Source organism: Mandrillus leucophaeus, unplaced genomic scaffold (genome assembly GCF_000951045.1).
Source record: "Mandrillus leucophaeus isolate KB7577 unplaced genomic scaffold, Mleu.le_1.0 Scaffold19, whole genome shotgun sequence".
In the NCBI taxonomy this organism is placed as follows: domain Eukaryota; kingdom Metazoa; phylum Chordata; class Mammalia; order Primates; family Cercopithecidae; genus Mandrillus; species Mandrillus leucophaeus.
The window spans coordinates 2,056,599-2,076,446 of NW_012101920.1; the positions used below are offsets into that span (position 1 = coordinate 2,056,599).

The following is a 19,848-nucleotide window of genomic DNA, read 5'->3' on the forward strand; positions in this document are numbered from 1 at the left end:
ATCTAGGGTAGTGATGCTGAGCCAAGGGCGATTTTGACCCCCCCTCCCCAGGGGACATTGGGCAGTATCTGGAGACAGTTTGCATTGTCACAACTGAAACCTGGGATGTTCCTAAACATCCTACATTGAACAGAACAGCCCCTCCTAACAAAGAATTATCAGACCCTCAATGTCAATGGGGCCTGGGTTAGAAAATCTTGTTCTAGGGCAAGGACCAGGTAGGTGCATCTTCACAAGGGCCTCAGGAGATTTTAATGCAGAAGCAGAAGCTTTACACCGTGTCTTTTTGATACAAGGGCTTCAGTATCAGAGTTCCCTTTTTGCCTACCCCTTTGTTAGATTTAGGACTCAGCTTTGACTTACTTCTTCCCTTGAAGGCCCGCCTGGTAACCATCCTTCCTTTTGCCAAGTTCAGGGTAATTGCCCCTCCTAAGAACACCTTCACCACATACTTATAACCAACTGATCTTTGACAAAGCATACAAAAACATAAATTGGGGAAAGGTCTATTCCAGCGGTCTCCAGCCTTTCTGTAACCAGGGACTGGTTTCATGAAAGACAATTTTCCCACGGACCAGGGCAGGGTGGATGGTTTTGGAATAAAACTGTTTGACCTCAGATCATTAGGCATTAGCTTCTCATAAGGAGTGTGCAACCTAGATCCCTTGCATTCACAGTTTACAATAGAGTTCGAGTTCCCATGAGAGTCTGATGTCCCTGCTGAAGTGAAAAGAGGCAGAGCTCAAGCGGTAATGCTTGCTTCCCCCCTGCTTACCTCCTGCTGTGTCACCTGGTTCCTAACAGGCCATGGACAGGTACTAGTCCATGGTTCAGGGGTTCGGGACCCCTGCCCTATTCAATAAATGGTGCTGGGAAAATTGGATAGCCACATATAGAATGAAACTATCCCTGTCTCTGACCATACACAAAAATTAACCCAAGATGAATTAAAGACTTTAAACATAAGACCTGACACCATAACTATTCTAGAAGAAAACCTAGGAAAAACTCTTCTGGACATTGGCTTAGGCAAAGAATTTCTGACTAAGCCCTCAAAAGCAAATACAACAAAAATAAATAAATAAATAAATAAATGGAACCTAATTAAACTAAAATACTTCTACCCAGCAAAAGAAACAATCATCAGAGTAAACAGACAACCTACAGAATGGGTGAAAATATTTGCAAACTATGCATCTGACAAAGGACTAATATCCGGAATCTACAAGGAACTCAAACAAATCAGCAAGGAAAAACAACAACAACAACAACAACAGCAACAAATAATCTCATTAAAAAGTGGACAAATGGTGTGAATAGACATTTCTCAAAAGAAGACAGATAAATGGCCAACAAACATAATGAAAAAATGCTCACTATCAATAATTGTAGGGTAAACACAAATTAAAACTGCAGTGAGATACTGCCTTACCCTAGCCAGAATGGCCATTATCAAAAAGTCAAAAAACAACAGATACTGGTGTGGATGTAGGGAAAAGCGAACTCTTATACCCACTGCTGGTGTGAATGTAAATTAGTACAACCTCTATAGAAAACAGTACGGAGATTTCTTAAGGAACTAGAAGTAGATCTACCAATTGATCCAGCAATCCCACTGCTGGGTATCTACCCAAAGGAAGAGAAGTCATTATGTCAGAAAGACACCTGCACATGTATATTTATTGCAGCACAATTGCAAAGATACAAAATCAACATAAGTGCCCATCAACTGATGAGTGTATAAAGAAAATGTGGTATATATATGTATATATGTGTGTGTGTGTATACACACACATACAGTGTACACACACACACATACATGTATATATACACATACACACACACACAGCATGGAATACTACTCAGCCATATAAAAGAACAAAATAATGTCTATTGCCGCAACTTGGATAGAGCTGGAGGCCATTATTCCAGGTGAAATAACTCAGGATGGAAAACCAAATACTGCATGTCCTGTTTATAAGTGGAAGCTAACGCATGGGTACGCAAAGGCATACAGAGAGATATCACAGACATTGGCAACTCAGAAGGGAGGAGTATGGGGAAGGGGTGAGGATTGAAAAACTACCTACTGGGTACAATGTACACTACTCAGGTGATGGGTGCCCTGAAATCCCAGACTTCACCACTATGCAATTCATCCATGTAACCAAAAACCACATTTACCCCTAAAGCTATTGAAATAAAAAATAATAATAAAGCAAAAAAGAACACCTCCAGTCCCAGCCCTCATCAAATGCCCTCAGTTGCTTTTCCCTGTCACTGGAAGGGGCACTCCTTGAGGGCAGGGTCTAGGTTCACCCTGTTCACAGACCTGTCCCCAACACCTCAAAAGGTGCCTGGCCGATAGCAGAACTCAATAACCACATGTTCGTTTCAATCTCTCTCTGTGCTCAAATGCCATCTCCTACTGTGCCACCCACCCCTTCTTAGAATCTAGAGCCACCCACCCCCTCTTAGACACTATTACAGCACTCAGCTTAACATCTTCATGGAGGGAATCACTCAAAGTATCCTGTTTATTTGCTTGCTTACTTCTCATTCATTCAACGAATATTTTATTGGGCACTTACTGTATGACTTGTGCTTTGCCAACACTTGGGAATGTAATAGAACAAAGAGGGAAAAATCCTTCCTCTCATTGGAGCTTATATTCAAGAGGGGAATTCCTACAATAAACAGAATAGAAAACTCTCTATAACCTGTGTGACACGGATCAGCTCACTGGGGAATAATCAAATGGAGAAATGGGACAGGGAGTTTGTGCGTGTGTGTGTGTGTGATATTTTAACTGAGGTAGTAGACCTTTGGGAGAGGAGGACATTTAAGCAAAGATTGGATAGCTGGGGGGCACTTGTCTGCACTCCCCCGTTAGAATATAAATACCAACAGGGCCACCACCTTCCCTTTCTCTGTGGCCTCTGTGTCTCCAGAATAGGCACATAGTAGGTGCTCAATAAACATTCTTCAGAGGAAACAAAAAGAGGAGTATGTGATTAGACCTTAAAGTAGGCAGAAGGGAGATTTTTGTTTTTGTGACCACCCACTGATTAGCGAGAAGGTGGGAGGGACAGGGGCACTAAATTGAGGGGGGCGTGGGGAGGACATTTTGGGGGGCAGGTTAAGATTTAGAGGATGGAGATCCTCACTGGATAAGGTCCCCTCCCCCTCCCCCGCCCCGAACAAACCTAAGTTCTCCCTCTCCTAATATTGGGCATGGTCCCTGCTGGTCAGCCAACCTGGCCCCCTGAATATCCCTCCACAGCCTCCCAGCTTCAGAGTTCAGCCATCATCACCCTGCCTCCTTTTCTCCCGCACCCCTTCCCTCCTCACCTCCTTTCCCCCCGCCCCCGCCCCTTCCTCCTCCCGGAGGGGTGTCCCCGCGCCCGGTGGGCACGCCCTCGCCCCGGCGGAGAGGGCGCACGGAGGGGCCTGGGCCGTCGCGCCCGGGCCCCCGCCCCCAGCCCCTCTCCCCGGCGGGACGCTGTCCCTTTAATAGGCTCCCGCTGCCTGGCGCTCTGCGGCTGGGGAGTAAATTTCTCCCTGTCATCAGGTCGCGGGGAGAGGAGGAGGAGGAGGAGTTTGTTAATGTTCAGTTTGTTCAGCGGGATCGATGTTTGCTGGCATCGCCTCGCCCTGTCTTGTGTGTGTGTGCGAGGGTGTGTGTGTGTGTTTGTGTGTGTGTGCATATGTGGGGGGTGTGAGTGTGTGTGTGCGAGGAAGCGGGGGTGCGTGCGCGTGTGAGTGCGTGTGTGAGTGTGTCTGTGTGTGTGTCTGTGTGTGTGTGTGAGTGAGTGAATTCCAGATTTTCTGTCTTTCCAAAACCCGCTCCTGTCCTCTCGCATATCACTCACAGACGGGGATCTGACAGCAGCCACAAACCTACAGTGAGTGATCGCTCTCCCCCCCGGCACGAATCCGCCATAGAGATCGGCGAGGAGGAGGAGGAGGAAGAGAAGAAGGAGGAGGTGGAGGAGGAGGTGGAGGAGGAGGAGGAGGAGGGAAAGAGGAGAAGGAAGAAGAAGAAAAAGAAGAAGAAACCCACTACCTTCCCAGGATTGCCTTTTTTTTTTTTTTTCCTTATCTTTACGCGCGAGTGTGCGTGTGGCGCGTGTGCGCCCCTCGTCCCTTCCATCCGAACCCGGTCTTGGATGTTTAATAAAGAAATCAAGTGTCTCAACAGTCACCAAAAAAAACGCAAAAACAAAAAAAAAATCCAAAAGCAAAAACAAAAAAGAGAGAGGAAAAAAAAAATTCAAAACAAACAAACAAACAAACAAGGCAGAACCAACCTCTACTTCAAAGCAGCCGGCGCAAGCCACCCGTGTCTGCCACCCAGAGAGGGGGGTCTCTGGCCCGTGGTGGAGGAGTTGCAGGGGGGATCGTCAGGGGGACAGAGGCCGAGTGACGTCCTAGGAGCCACCGGGCAAGAGGCGGAGGAGACCCAGAGAGGCCAGAGAGACAGCGGGCCCCGGCGCGCGGCTCGGGGCTGGGGCGCCAGAAGTGGGACTGGAGCGAAGTAGAGGATGCCGAGGAGAAAACAGCAGGCACCCAAGCGGGCGGCAGGTAAGAGAAACGGCTCCGCTTCGGGGCTGCCCAGCCCGGGCTGCCCTGTGCGCCGAGCTCCTCGCCCGCCCTCCTTGCCCCTGGGTGCCCGGGGGCACCACCCACTTAAGCTTTTCGGGGGAGTTTGCGCCGGATGCCCCTCTAATAACCTCGTCCTCTCTCGCCTTCTCTGGTCTCCCAAATCCTCCCCTTCTAAGCTCCGGTTGGGTTGGGGGGAGCTATCCCACCAAGCCTTCCCTCCTTAAACTTTCTTTCCTCCACCCTCTACCCCACCCCTAACTTTCTCCCAGTCTGTTTCTTGCCTCTCGGGCCAAAGTCGGATTGAGGATTTGGGGTGCGGAGTAGGGAGACAGCACCTCCACCCCTGCATCCCTCTGCGTGGTCAGTGCCAGTGGCTTCTGGCCTCCAGGGACAGCGTCTCCTCTCACTGGGGCTTGGGGCGCTGAAGTGTGAGGCATATCCGACACTCGGGCTGCAGGCAGGCTTTGGGGCGAGCAATAGGAGTTTAGCGTTGATCACCAAGGTGGACAAAGTGCCCTCAGGAAATGGATGGATCTTTGCATATATTTTCTAAAAGGATCCATATTTGGAAATCTAATTAACAATTTCCCTACTCTCAAAAAAAGCAAAAGGGGTTGTGAGGGGGAAATTCCCCATAGAAATTTAAACAGCTCTGGATTTTCTTTGCCTAGAGAGTTGCAAACTTTGTGAAATGATTCGTACTGTAAGAACTGTCCATCTGAATCCTTACTGCCCCCTAAAAAAGATAAGAACAGGTTAATGGATCAGTACAATAGACCTTCTAAGGTTGTTTTTTTTGTGGGGGGGGTTGCTTAATCGCTTTTTTAATAGTATGCTGGGGTTTTGTTTCTCGGAAGTGTAATATGAAAGTTCATTTTTCTTCTGCCAGACCCACCCACTGAAAAATCAGCTTTCCACTTGATTGCTAGTTTTGATTTGACATTTGATTGATCACCTGTCATCTCGCTGCCTTTGATCTATTCATTCTTGATATATATCAATAAATCACTCACCATGGTAACTCAGAGTGCCAGTGACGCAAACCTTGCCCTCTATATTCAGAGCCAGACATGCACAATTATTATCTTGTTTGGCTTTTAATGTGGGCGTTTTTATTTCTTTGTGTCCTTTAGTCGAATCAGGGCTTTTGCATAAAGCTTACGTTTAGTTGTTTTTTCCTCTCTCTCTGTCTTTGCCCTCTTGATTAACCAACATTAGGTAAGGCTGGCCTTCTGCAGACCCACCTCCACATTTCATTCTGTTCCACCTCTAGCAAAACATAGGGAGAAGTTTGGTGGAACACTTTCATAAACTTTGCAAAGTCACCCTTAGAACAAATCCAAAGTTAGTTAGGAATCTGAGGAGAGTGGGCATCCCTTGTCTGAATGTGTTGAGCCACCAAGCTCATCCTCCTTCCTCCCCTGATTCGGGTCCAAATGGCAATATATGTGTTTCGAAATATCCACAGTTATCATTCCTTCTGACCACAGAATTGCTTCCCTAACTGTTTGTAAGTTGGTTCGAGTGGCATGCAGAAATATTGATCAAGTGTGGATTCACATATTTTCTGATCGTTCCCCTAAAAGCAAAATAATTGAAATATTTTTAGTGAGGCATAGATTTGGAACCCGCCTCACCAGGGAAGTTTTCTTTTTTCAACTCTAGTTACTTCTTTCGAAAACAGTGTCTCTTTCCTCCAGTTGTCTCCTTCTGCATTGAACTCACTTATTTCCTAAAATTTAGGCTGCTTTGCAATCTGACAGCCTGTGAATGTGTTCAATGGCCTTTGAGACCCAGGAAGAGTGAGCCTGCTGCCTCTAGTTCTGGCAACATAAGTTTAAGTGTAGCTACATTATAGAGATAACATCCTTATTGTTGTCCCGAAAGAGAACCCTGGGCTACCGTCCAGCAAGAAGTGATACTGCCCTGAAAATTACTCTTTTTTTTTTTTCCTTGTTGTTCCGGTAAAGACTATCAACAACTAGGCAGTAATTTAAATTACCAGAATGACTGGACATGTCTCCTTTAGTAAGCTCATTACAAAAAGTGCATTGCTCAGAATTGCTCGACTTTGATTATAATTATCCTCCGATCGATAAGGATCCAGGTGTACGTAACATAACACTGTATCACATTATTTAAATTAGGTCCTGTTCATTAAACTGTATCTGTTGGTGCTGGCTAGCTTATTGGGGTTTGTGTGTGTGTGTGTGTGTGTGTGTGTGTGTGTGTGTGTGTGTGTTAGAAACTTATAACTAGAGTTTCAGTTTTCTGGCCTATTATATTCCTACTGTCTTTGTATGTTTGTTTTGTATGATTCTTATTATTTTCACCAGAAGGGGAAACCCTTTTTAAGCTGAAAGAGGATAATTCATTTCGTACACAGTGAGGGCCCTCTTACCTTATTTATTTGCTCACATATTAATAGAGGAGACAGTTTTTCATGCAGTGTTTCTTCTTTTCAGCTAAGGTCATCAATGCCCTACTCTATTTCAGCTGAAGTGGTTATTCACAAGTAAAGTTAGCCACTTTGGGGTTCTGTAGCCAGTTAACATCCAGGGAAGGGGAGAAGGTGGGTTCTAAGATTATGGCCATACTAACTTTTATCACTGCTTAGAATTAAACACAATGCACAACTGTAAGTAATTACACTCAAGGACTGATGTTGAAAGCTTGATTTCTAGCTTGATTAATGAATAATGGGAGATAGAAAAAGCCTGTGAGTGGATCAGAGCTGAGGCTCTCTCGGAGCGCTCTTTTTCCCCAAGAACTGTTCCAGGCAATTTGATTTCTTTGTATTATTAATTTTAAGTTCCATGTTTCAAGGAATCAATTACAGAACTTTCTACTAAAGCAGGTATCTAAACAGAATAAACAGCATGATATTGTAAGTGATGAGGAATTTTAGTCTTTATTTGTTATATTCCTCCCCCTTCGGGGGGAAGGGATGTGAGGGGACAATTCTCTTTAAGGAAATAGCTAAATCAGAGTATTTCCCTCTGAAATGTCATTCTTCCTGGCTTTCTTAAGCTATGCTATTCCACCATACTATTACTTAGGGCAAGAAAAAAAAGTTGAGAAAGCAGCCTACAGTACCCCAGGGGTTTGTGTTGTGTGTGTATGCTTGCTTCCTTGGATGTATATTTCACTCACCATTAAAATGCATCCACTATTACCTGAAAATATTGCGGGATTCAGTACCAGCATTTTTCCCTTCTATGCATTTCAAGGAAGATAGAGAAAATGGTAGGAAAGTAAAATAAAACAGAACGGGGTTTTGATTTGTTTGCATTTTGCAGGATGCAGAGTGGTTAAAAATTTAAAATTGTAGACTTATAATCTAACTCTTGATTTTCTACAGCCTATCTCAGCCTCTGTGCGCACGCATATAAAATACATATTTTATTTCACCATCCTGAACTGTTTTTATATTAATGACAGCCAATTGCAATAGAACACAAAATCTTTTGTGAGCCTATCTTGTGAATATCTAATATATATGTAAGTTATAGGATTCTGCCCCTGCCCACCCAAAGCGATTAGATGTTTCCTTCTCGCTGACTCTTAGAGGCTTTCTGATCACCCAGATCTGAGGAGAGTCTTGCAAGAAAGAACAGCTCCCTCAATTTATTTTGTTTATTTAATATGGAGATGAATAATGCAGATTTTGTTTTCATGAATGTCCTTGTGTGGCAGTAAACATTAGACTATTAGCAATCATTACTTAAAAGTTGCAATTTGCACCTTAATAACATAGGTTATTTACATGGGAAACATAGTCAGCGGGGACAACTCTGAACACTGCAACAGAGCAGAAATGACCTCAGAGATCTCTTTTCCACCTCTTGAGAGTGATGACTCTGAATTAACGGGTGAGGTCCCAGAAATCACAACCAACAGGATGGAGGGAGGGGACAGGCAGCTCAGGGCAAAGTTTACCTTCAGTTTACTGTCAAGTAGGACAGGATTCAAGAGACTAGGAATCGAGTAGATTTGGGTCCCTGGCTCCCTCACTTTGTTTAAATATCCTTCAGAAAGACAAGTTCACATCTTGAATATTTAAATATCTCATGCGATGGATTCCTTCACTTGCCCAAAAGTATGATTTTAACAAATGAATGGAAAAATACACACACACACACAAACACACACGCACACACACGCATGGACGCAATAAACCCCAAAGGGTCTCAGCAGCACAAACTCTTTTGGCCATTCTGGTTACTTAAGGCAGATCTCTGAAAAAGGAAGGATAGATACCTTGAAATCACTTGGTCCACACAATATTTTGGATGGAAATTGATTGCTTAAGTGGTCCTTTTCCCACCCCCCGTCCTGATTTCCTTCCTCCACCTCTCACCTCACCCTTAAAGACTCAGATTGAATAGGACATCTCAAAAGCCCATTTGTTTTAGGCATTTATTGATTTCATTTTTAATCTGCCATATCAGGACACAATACGTTAACCCTAATCAGCAGATTACAAGTGACAGAGAGTTCTAGTAGAAACTATATAAGGGAGTAGGGCGTCTGGGAAACTTCTTGACAATGAAAATCTTCTCTGAGGCTTAAGAGTTTGAATGTTGAAGGTTACTTTTGGGGAGGGGAGAAACATTCCTCAGAAACAGTCTACGTTTTTTTCTTCCACTTTATATTTCCTTATCTCCCAGTTGCCCATTCTATTGCTACACTTTGGGAATGCTTAACGCCCAAGAAATATCTCCCAAGTATCTTTAGGAGGTCTGTCCCTGAAGCAGCTTGACCTTTCTCATAGTCTCCAACGGAGGTTTATGCTTTCATTTCATCCCAGCTGATTTCTCATTTATTTGATGGAATTTCTCCAAAGGATAATATCTGAGTCGATTTGTTTCTCTTCCCAGGGCCTTGGGAATTGTGCTGTCCATTGAGCAGGTTTTGGTGATGGGGGTGGGGGCACAGACTGAACCTGGCATTTTTTAAAGCCATTGAAATGATGCCTCACTGTTCGTCACTGCAGCTGACTTAGGAAGTCAGCCAAGAAGAAAACCTAGGCCCTGGTCATGTTTGTGCTGTGCCTGTAATTAGCTGACAGGAGGTAAATGTCCAGAGTCGACCTTCCCTTCCATCACTGTATTTATACTATCAATTTTATTTGGGAATGTCATGGTCTGGGAAGACTCAGCCACTATTTCAAAGGCAATGCCTGCTTCTACCCATGTCCCCTTTAAAAAACACAGAAATTGCCGAACAAATTCTATATTAAGACCAGGCATACACAGAGTATCATTTTCGTTTGATGCAAAGTCAGTTGGAAATACATTAAACTAACAGTTAGAGAGTGTCTTGCATCGCTTCCCTGAAGCAGTGCTTTTTCATTACATATTTAATTACAATCAAACTGAACGACTTTTATTAAAAAAATCACAGTGGTATTAAAAGAAGCCTGGCACACAAATAATGTTATTGCTTCGCAAGTTGAGAATGCTTTTATATTTTTATTTCTTTGGGAGAAATGTATTTTAATTTTCTAATGTTGTGATAAATACAGACTATCTTTTACTGTAGTCTGTAATCAGGGAGAGCTTATCCTTCTATCTTTATAGAGTCTGCTTACCCCAGAATAGATTTTTATATTCATTTTTCAGCAATTTGTAACAATTGGTATTTTTAAATTTTTTTTAAAGTTTTATGAGTTCTGTTTAAAGTTAGAAATTCTCACGTTCCTTAGGGTGATCTTTGGCAAGCAGTTCTTTGATTATAGGACGAATTTAGTCATTCTAACCACACAAGAAAGTGGAGAGTGCTTGCTTGCTTACCTGAATATTACAGTAAGAAAAAAACACCATCTATTTACATGCCTCTAACATGTAACACTATTTTCACTGGCTTTATAATTTCTTTTTTTCCCCTCCTACTGACCTTTCATTCGCTTGTTTTGGGAACTTTTTCTGAGAAGAACGTATAGAGATAGCATTTAAAGTGGATTTCAAGATACATTAGATTTTTAAGACATTGTAATAAAAATTAGAGACTTTAGAGCCCAACTGTTCCCTGCTAGTCTAGGTCTGCAAACTAATGAGAAAGCATCTCTGCAAACATATAGTTTCAACTTTAACTTGAACATGAATGGGGAGCGTCTCTAGCAGTGCGGCCGGATTCATATTGCTCATTTTGTCCGAGAAATTATTTTGTCCGAGGGTATCAGACTGAGGTCCGTTCAAAGACATTATGTACATACACAGACACACAGAGGAGAAACCTGAGATGCAAGTGGGAATTGCTGACATATTTGTTTCCAAAGCAAACTCCATGAATGAAATGATTCAATAATTTGGAGGCATTTGCAAGTCATTAAAATGGCAATTTGGAATTTTCAGTTGTTGCCCCCCTCAATTTTTTGCATTTCCCCCATAGAAAAGACATCCTTTGGGCACCCTCAAATATGCTGGAATGCTGAAGTAATGCCTACAATTATTTAAAATTTTAGAAATTAAAATTCAGGAGGCAGAGCAAGATAATCCTATTATTAATATATCAGTATTATTTAGCTACGCATAACAACAGGAAAACGCACAATGCAAAAGTTTTAGAGATAATGAGCTTAGAGAAATTACACGGGGGGAAGAAATACCTGGATCATATTTGAAAGCATTTGTCTTGAATTCTGCTCATCTGAATGAGAACTTTCTTTCTACCTGTGTTATTTAAAAAACAATTTCAGTATCCCCCTACCTGCTACCCCAGCCTGAAGCAGGGTCTAATGAAACTCTCTCTGGACACACAGATGTTAAGACACTGTATTACACAACCCTTTTTTAAAAATTGTTTCAGAAAACCAAATGTGGGCATGCAAACCAAAAGAAAAACCTCAGGAATCTGTATAAGATAGCCAGCTCAGGGTTCAAGATCGAGGGAACTTCGTTGCGGCAGGATAAGAAGACAACAGTATTGCATTTTAACTAAACATCTCTTCCTGGCAAATGAGAAGCGGTGAAGCAGGGAAGATTTTTTAAGGAGCTTTTTAGCTCTTTTGCATCTCTCTCCAAAGACTAATTTAATGGAAAAGCTATAGTGTCCATTTATGATAAAGGACAGGCCTCATGTTTCCGCAACGCTGGTAGACACTAAGGTGGGGTAAAAAAAAAAAAAAAAAAAAAAAGCCAGCATTCTGCAGTTTGTTAGTACAAAAATTAAGATCACTGGTCTTAATTACTTGAGTGATTTCAGAACTGAAGGAATACTCTAAAATCACCCGTGAGCTTCCTTCTTAAAGTCACATCTAAGCCATTTCTATGGAAATTATATAGTTTAGATATTAATGTGGGTAGAATACAGTTATTGTTTTTCATGCAAATAGTTATGAAGGGCAGGATGAGATAAAAACAGAGTTGGCAGCAGCCATTGTGTTTGTAATGAATTTGAAAGAAACTTCCGTAACGCTTTACTGGATCATGAAAAATCCATGAAATCTGGTGACATGGGAGATACAAAAATGAGACAGAGGGTCAAGGTCTTCTATAGGGGAAAAACGACTTGTGTAAGTGAGAGCAGTGGCATTTAAATATCTCTATATATAACTACACAGGGCTTACTTTAAATCACTTCAATTTATCAGATCCTTGGAATTTTTTATGTATTTAGGAGCCTCTCTTTTATACCCCAGAGAGATATGAATAGCTTCTGGGCCAAGATGATGCTGTAGAGAAGAGTCAAATCTATTCTATGCGTATGGTACCATTTGGTACAGAAGAAATGCCAAAATGAAAAGCCATAAATGCGTTTGATGTCAGAATTGCCTTTGGCTATTTTCCTTTATTAGAAAGTTGGGTACACTGCTGAGTGCTTCTTCTTGTTTTCCCCCTTGGGATTAGATTTGAGACTGTGGATGGAACAGCGGAGTAAGGGGAAGTGACTTGGGTTCTGGTTGCAGGCTTGCCCTGTGCTAGTTATTTAGCCCCAGGCAAGCTCTAGAGATAAACCTTACTCTCCGGTTAAGAATGTGAGGTTTTAGAGTCAGACTGATTCACGTTCAAGTTTCTAGGTCTAGTTCTTGTTCGGCCGTGTAAACTTGGGCAGGCTGCTCAAATCTCTGCCTTCCACTTTCTAATCTATAAAATGGGGGCAATCGGAGTTCTTTATATGTTCCAGGTGTGTGGAAAGGATTGCATCAGATGAGGGCTGAGAAAGTGTGCTGAAACTGTTAGGCGCCACAGGGATACGAGGGAACAGTGTGTCTTTACCCTGAATAACCAGACCATGGAAAATTTATATTAACCGGGAAATAAGCAACTTACCAATTATCATAGAACAAGGGGTCCAGGGCTTGAAAGAAACCAGATATGGATGCATTTTGATTTGTAAGCCTGCAAACACAATGGCTAAGTAATGTTTTAACCTCTTCTCCTGAGGCAGACTCACGCTGGACTGTTTGGAGTCCGGCACCAGCTCAAAAAAAATGTTTCTTTCCCAAGAAATAGAATTTATAGCACCACCAACAACGATAACAACGGTAACAATGATACCTGCCACTAGACAAGGGCTTTTTACATACCAAGGGCTTTATATGTTTACATTTCTTCGTTTACACGGCAGTTATTTCTTGAGTTCCTACTATGTGCCAGATGCTGTTCTACTACTTGGGACCTGGAGGTGAATAGGATGGAGATGATCCCTGGGATCTTGCCCTCCAAGTGGGGGAAGCTAGAGAATATACAAACAAATTTATAAAGCAAACGATAATTTCAGTATAGAAAAAAGCTTCATGATGACAATAGCTTTATAAAAGCAAAATTGTGAGAGCAGGAGCTGGGACAACAGAGATGTGAATGGTCAGGGGAGACCTCTCAGAGGAGGGGACATCTGGGCTGAGTCCTGTTCCTTATAATTTTCGAGTATAATCCCTCTTTTACTGATGAGAATCTGAGTAAGTTGCAGGATAACTCATTCAAGGTCGTGCAGTGGCCAAGTTGAGTTTTAAACTCAGTTCTTTCTGCTTCCAAGGCCCATGCATTTAATGTACTATGATCGTTTATGTAGAATAGTCATAGCAAATTGCCAGGAAGGACCCAAGGAAGAACCCTCAGTCTTACTATTCTCCCCCTGCATCTATTGTGATGTCTAAAGTTATGGGGGTAAATTGAGAGCCTAGACGGAGGATGCTGCCTTTCGCAGTATCTCCAGATAGAATCTTCAGGCCAACTCCTCTCATCTGAAGTTGTCTCTTTAAGGGATGTTCTTTCATATGTATGTACATGCATTCATTCATTCATTCAACAAATATTGGCTGTGCATCTATTATGTGCCAGGTATTGTTCTAGGTGCTGCAGAAATAAAGTAGACAAGAATAGAGATGCCCCTGCCCTCACACAGCTAATATTCTTGTGGGCAAGCCTAAAAAGGCAACAAACAAATAAATATATAACACTATATTGAATAGTCCTAATTGCATTTCATAAGAATTAACCTGGCTTCATGGGGTAGAGAGTGATGGAGGGTTGTCATGTTATAGAGAGTGGTCAGGGGAGCTATTTCTCAAGTGGTGATTTGATCAGACCTGAAAAAAAGTGAGAGACTAGCCAAGCGCAAGGCTGGGAGAAGCAGTCCAGGCAGAGGAAGGAGGAAATGCCAAAGGCCTAAGGAGGTGATGTGATCTGATTCGGTTATTAGTTGAACATAGGCCCTGTTTGTATTTCAAAAGTGATGATGGACTTGGGCATGTTTGCTCTCTTGGTCTACTTACCCAGCCCTAGTGATGGTGAGTAGGATGCTTAGGATGATAGAGGTGGCAGCTGGAGATAAAAACACATTCCCAGCCTTCATAGAGAGATTGGTGCTGTGATGGATGACATGGCGAGGCTGTGGAAAGCCATCGTTAAGAGTCAAGCAGACCTGGGGTCCAACTGCAGCCAGCTGTGCACTCAGAAGCAAGTTTCCTCGCCTCATTGCACCTCAGCATTTTCATCTGTCAGATGGGGATAAGGATTTTGCTCACCTCACATTTTACTTGTGATAATTCGATTATGTGACGCATATAAAACTCTTGGTGCGGGCCCAGTCTTTAACTGGGATCCCCCTCACAAATGAATGTTTTTTATTCTTGCACTTAATTGCGTTTTCTTTTCTGCAGGAATTCTGAGAGAAATCTAGGCACCTGAGTTAGTCCTTGGCACGTATTAGGCACCAACCAAATATTTCCTGATGAATGAATAAATGAAACTGTAAAGAAATGAATGAATACTTTCATTCGTGTATTGCTTTGTATACTAATTAATTACTTTCAAGTATAAGGATCTCTTTCATAGGTCTAAAACTTCTAGCAGACCTCTGGACCAAATGCAAATCCTAGCTGTTCTTAGAATATGTTTCAAATTAGAAACTATTCATGACCAAAAGACGATGGTTTTCGTCTTAATCTTGTATTTTGCTCATCGTGTCATGGGCCTTCGATTGAAGGGCAGTGATATCCCTTTGTGCGGTAAATATTGTTCATTCATCTTCTAGACAGTGCTTGCTGAGAACATGGATGGAGGGGAAGGGGTGGAGGGTCCTCATTTCTGACCCTGAGGTTCAGCCTCTCCCTGCGCCCTCTCCAAGTGCCTTCCTGGCCTGCGCTCTCCAGGTGCTCCCAGTCCCCCAGGACCTGACAACTCTGCCCCTACCCCACGGGGAACCCGCGCTTATCCCCTCAGGCGCCAGGCGGCACAGCTTAGGGGCTGTTAAGCTAATGGGAATAGGCTACGGCTGTTTCCTGGTAACGCCTTCTTCACTTTTTAATTGTCACCTCCAGATAAGTGCCTGAGAGCAGGAAGAAGGGAAGCTGGCTGCTGCCTGTTAAGATGTATCTTAGGACAAAGATATTTGGGATCCTGGAGAGCACGGGGGAGATTCTGCCGCCTGCCTTAGGACCTTTATGAACAAGTGTGATGATGGGAGGGGGGCTGTGGCTGTGTCCCAGGCGCTGTAGGAGGCGCTGGAACTGAAGCCTGACATCGAATGACAAAAGGCCTGCCTTCCTGGAGCTTACATTGAGTGCGGAGGGCAGACCAGAGACCAGCCAGCAGACAGTTCCGTGTGTCACGGTCTGGTGTCTGCAGAGGGTGTTTGCAGGGGTAGAGCATGACCGGAAGTGGCTGTTTTGAATAAGATGGTCAGGAAAGGTCCCCGTCTGCGGAAGTGATACTGACAGCGGGTCTGGAGTGAAGCGGTTGGAAGAAAACTGCCCCTCTCTGGAGGAAGACAGTGACGGGCACAGCTGAACATCCGGGGCTAGAGCTACTGGGACGAACAGGAGGAGCAGCTGGGAAGCTGGGTGGCCGGAGCAGACGGGGAGGATGAGCAGGGAGGGTAAGGATAAGCAAGCAAGGGGCTGGGGCTGTCACCGAGGTGGGGTGCGTCGGATGGTTCAGGAGCAGAGTCAGGATCTGACTTAGGTTTGATAGGGTCCTCTGGCTGCCCTGCGATTTATCAGGGACCCAGGTTGCGAGCAACCACTCAAGAGGCGTCTACATCAATGCAGTCAAAGGCTGTGCAGAGTTGGACCAGATCGATGGCGGAGGAGCCATGGCAGTGGTCCGAAGAGAGACCACAAGGTTGCAGACAGGTGCGAGTGAAAAAGAGGCGTCTACTGAAAGCTGTACAGGAAAAATCAGACTAGGTTAGCCATGAATATTTTCTCTAATTCTGTCTTCTATTTTTCTCCTCCAGTTATATGTAAGGGTCTTACTGCAGATTGTCAGTCAATCGTTCTCTGGGCCAAAGTGGAAACCAAGAAAAGTGTTGGAAGCTGCATACATTCTAGAATCGGCCATACAGGGAAAGAGGCCACACTTTTCCAAGCACATTTCCTGGAGTCCTGGAATGGCTTCTTCACGTATTTCTCCAACCCCATTAGACAACTCAGTCCCTGGGTAAGGGGATGGATTCTGGAGTCTGACAGACAGGCATGGGTTCCATTTCTCTCCAACGATTATTTCATCTTGGTGTGACCTCGGGCATCTTTGCTTCCCAGAATTTGTTTTCTCATTAGCAAAACAGACCTAATAAAAGGATTCATGTCATAGGGTTTTTTATGAGGATTAATTGAGATAAACCAGATGATACGCTTAACACTGTGGTATTTGCAATGAAGAAAATGGTGAATGGTGCATACATGGTAAGTGGTCAATACATTGTAGTTATTCCATTAACAAGTTAATAATCCTCTCCATGCCTTGATTTCCTTATTGGTAGAATGGGGATAATAAAATCCCCTTCTGGGTAGTTGGGAGAAGTCAAGTATTAATACCAGTAAAGCACTTGAAATGGTGCTTTGCATACAGTGAGTGCTCAATAAATGTTAAATTATTAAAATCATCACCATGACACTGACCTTATGGACTTTGAAGGGCAGATGTTGTGTCTCATTGCTTTCCTGTCCACGAGACCTGGCACATAGATGGTGCTCAATAAATATTATTTGAAGGAGTGAATGGTGGTGACGTGGTGCTTAGGAGTTAAAATGAGAAAACCCAAGGAGCCAAAAGCATGTCTCTAGGGGGAAGGGTTAGCGAGCAGTGACTCAAACCATCACCTCCAATGATGCAGTTTTAATGAGGAAGCAAGCCCATCCTTGAACATTATTTAAGCCAGAGTTATCCCAATAAGCATTTTCCTACCATTAGTGTAGATTAAGCAGCATTGAGTCATGTAGTGAAAGTAATGTCCCTTCTACAATACTATTTCAATGCCTCTGGTAAGTCAAGAGAAAGTCTTTGATAATAGCCTATTTTTAACACCTCTCACCCTTGTTTGTCAGAAAGAGCAGACCTCAGATTCAGAGACTTTAGCAAGCAAAGATATCCAGTAAAGAAATGAAATAATAGCCAGGCGCGGTGGCTCACGCCTGTAATCCTAGCACCTTGGGAGGCCAAGGCAGATGGATCACGAGGTCAGGAGTTCAAGACCAGCCTGACCAACATGGTGAAACCCCGTCTATACTAAACACACACACACACACACACACACACAAAAAAAAAAGATTAGCTGGGCGAGGTGGCACACGTCTGTAATCCCAACTACTCAGGAACTCAGGAGGCTGAAGCAGGAGAATCGCTTGAACCTGGGAGGTAGAGGTTGCAGTGAGAGCCAAGATCATGCCACTGCACTCCAGCCTGGGCAGTGGAGCAAGACTCCATCTAAAAAAAAAAAAAGAAAAGAAAAAAGAAATAAATGAAATAATAATCTTAGGGCAGGGCATGGTGGCTCATGCCTGTGATCCTAGCACTCTGGGAGGCCTAGGCAGCAGATCACCTGAGGCCAGGGGTTTGAGACCAGCCTGGCCAACATGGCGAAACCCTATCTCTACTAAAAATACAAAAATTAACCAGGCATGGTGGGGCATTCCTGTAATCCCAGTTACTTGGGAAGCTGAGCCAGGAGAATCGCTTGAACCCAGGAGGTGGAGATTGCAGTGAGCCGAGATCTCACCACTGCACTCCAGCCTGGGTGACAGAGTGAAACTCTGTCTCAAAAAATAATAATAATAATCTTAGACTTTCATTGTCTGATTACCATTAATGCATAGCAAATGATATGAGGTTTTCATTGACTATGACATAAATTTTTGTTTTAAAATAAAATTAGGGCAAGAAAAAAAGAAGGAATAGTTTTAAAGAAACATGTGAAAAAAACCAATTGTGTGTGTGTGTTTGTGTGTGTTGTGTGTGCGTGTGTGTGTTATGTGTTGTGTGTGTGTGGTGTGTGTGTTGTGTGTGCGTGTGTGTTATGTGTTGTGTCTGTGTTGTGTGTGCGTGTGTGTTGTGTGTTGTGTGTGTGTGTGGAGGAGGCGGGAAGATGTTGCACAAGCTGTGAAGAGGGGCTAGAATGATGTGAGGACACTACAATGCCAGGTCAGGGCAAGGCGCACGAAGAAGCTGTGAGTAAGGGCTGTCAAGAAACCCCCAGAAGATAGAGGCTTTCATTAAAACTTCCAAAAACTTTGGAAATCTGAAGGAATCTCCTCTCCCAGGATATCAGCGGGAAGCTCAGGAAAGTCTTTACTTACCCCCCAAAATTTGCAGATATGGAGGGAATGGGAATGATGTCCTGGTTTTGCATCCAGAAGAGAGGAGTGCTTCTCAACCTTTATTTGGTATACTCATCACTTGGAGAAATTGCTAAAATGCAAATTTGCAGATTCCAGACCTATAGCCCAGAGATTCTGATTCCATAGGAGGGGAATGAGGCCCATGAATCTAGGAATTTGTACATTAGATATACATTAATCCATTTGAATTACAGGATAACAGGAAAAAGTACATAAAATTTATATAAGTTTCCTTTTTTTCTACTCTTTCTCCCCTCTCTCTCTCTTCTCTCCCCCTTCTCTCTCCCCTACCCCAAAATGCCAAAGCACTTATATTTTAAAAGTTGTTTCAAAGTTGTTTGAGGGGTCCATTTTCACTTATGGCTTTTAGTGAATGGAAAAAAAGTGTAAGAAGTCTCTCTGTTGTGTTACAGCGAGGAAATGCATGCGTTTACGCATTCGTCTACCTGGTCTCAGCACGAAACAGAGCCCAGAAAAGTCTTCAATTAAGAAGGAGAAAGACAAGCAATCCAGAAAATAATTTAAGAGGGCTTTGTCTGCTTGGGAGCCAGCTGGCAACCTGGGTTCCAGATCAGTGAAACAAGAAAGACGCAAAAGGGATCTCTCAGACTTGATTCTTTATTTCTTACACCCTACAATTCTGAAGACTCTATAGAATGAGGGCAGAAAACCTGGGTTGTATTTTTTGGAATCTCCTCTACTTTCTTGTTGTCTGTTTCATATTTTTTCATACTTTTTCAATGACTTCTCTTCTTTTTTATTCTTCCTTGATTTCCTTTTATCTTTCCTGATCTCCTTTCCTGAGTCAGACTTCCAAGCCCTTTCTATGTAGTACCGGTGCCCCATGGGTGAATGTGGTAAAAATGATGATGGTGCTGATGATGAACATGACACTAATCACGACTGTCATCATCTTAATGGTTACCACTTCTTGACTCGTATAACAACTAAGCCAAAAGGACTAAGCTTGTACTTAACATTTACCAAGCACTGGCTACATTCAGTTTGTTTATACACGGTCTCTCCCTGAGACATCCCATAAGCTGGCCATGATTATTGGCCAATTGAATAGATATGGAAACGTAAGTTTTGGAGATTTCAAGGAGCATGACTAAGATGACGACAAGCTTTTAGATAGGATACTGAAGCCCAGGCCCACCTATCAGAGTCCAAGCTCTCAG

The 19,848-nt window shown here is 43.2% G+C and overlaps 1 protein-coding gene across 1 annotated transcript in view; it reads left to right on the forward strand.

The window, feature by feature from the left end:
* Positions 1-3,569: 3,569 nt before the first annotated feature.
* TSHZ2 (teashirt zinc finger homeobox 2) overlaps positions 3,570-19,848 on the forward strand; it is a 543,820-nt gene continuing 527,541 nt past the window's right edge. The window contains exon 1 of the mRNA XM_011978119.1: positions 3,570-4,584. Coding sequence (XP_011833509.1) covers positions 4,545-4,584 — 40 coding nt within the window. The 5' untranslated portion in view covers positions 3,570-4,544. The remainder of the gene's footprint in view (positions 4,585-19,848) is intronic.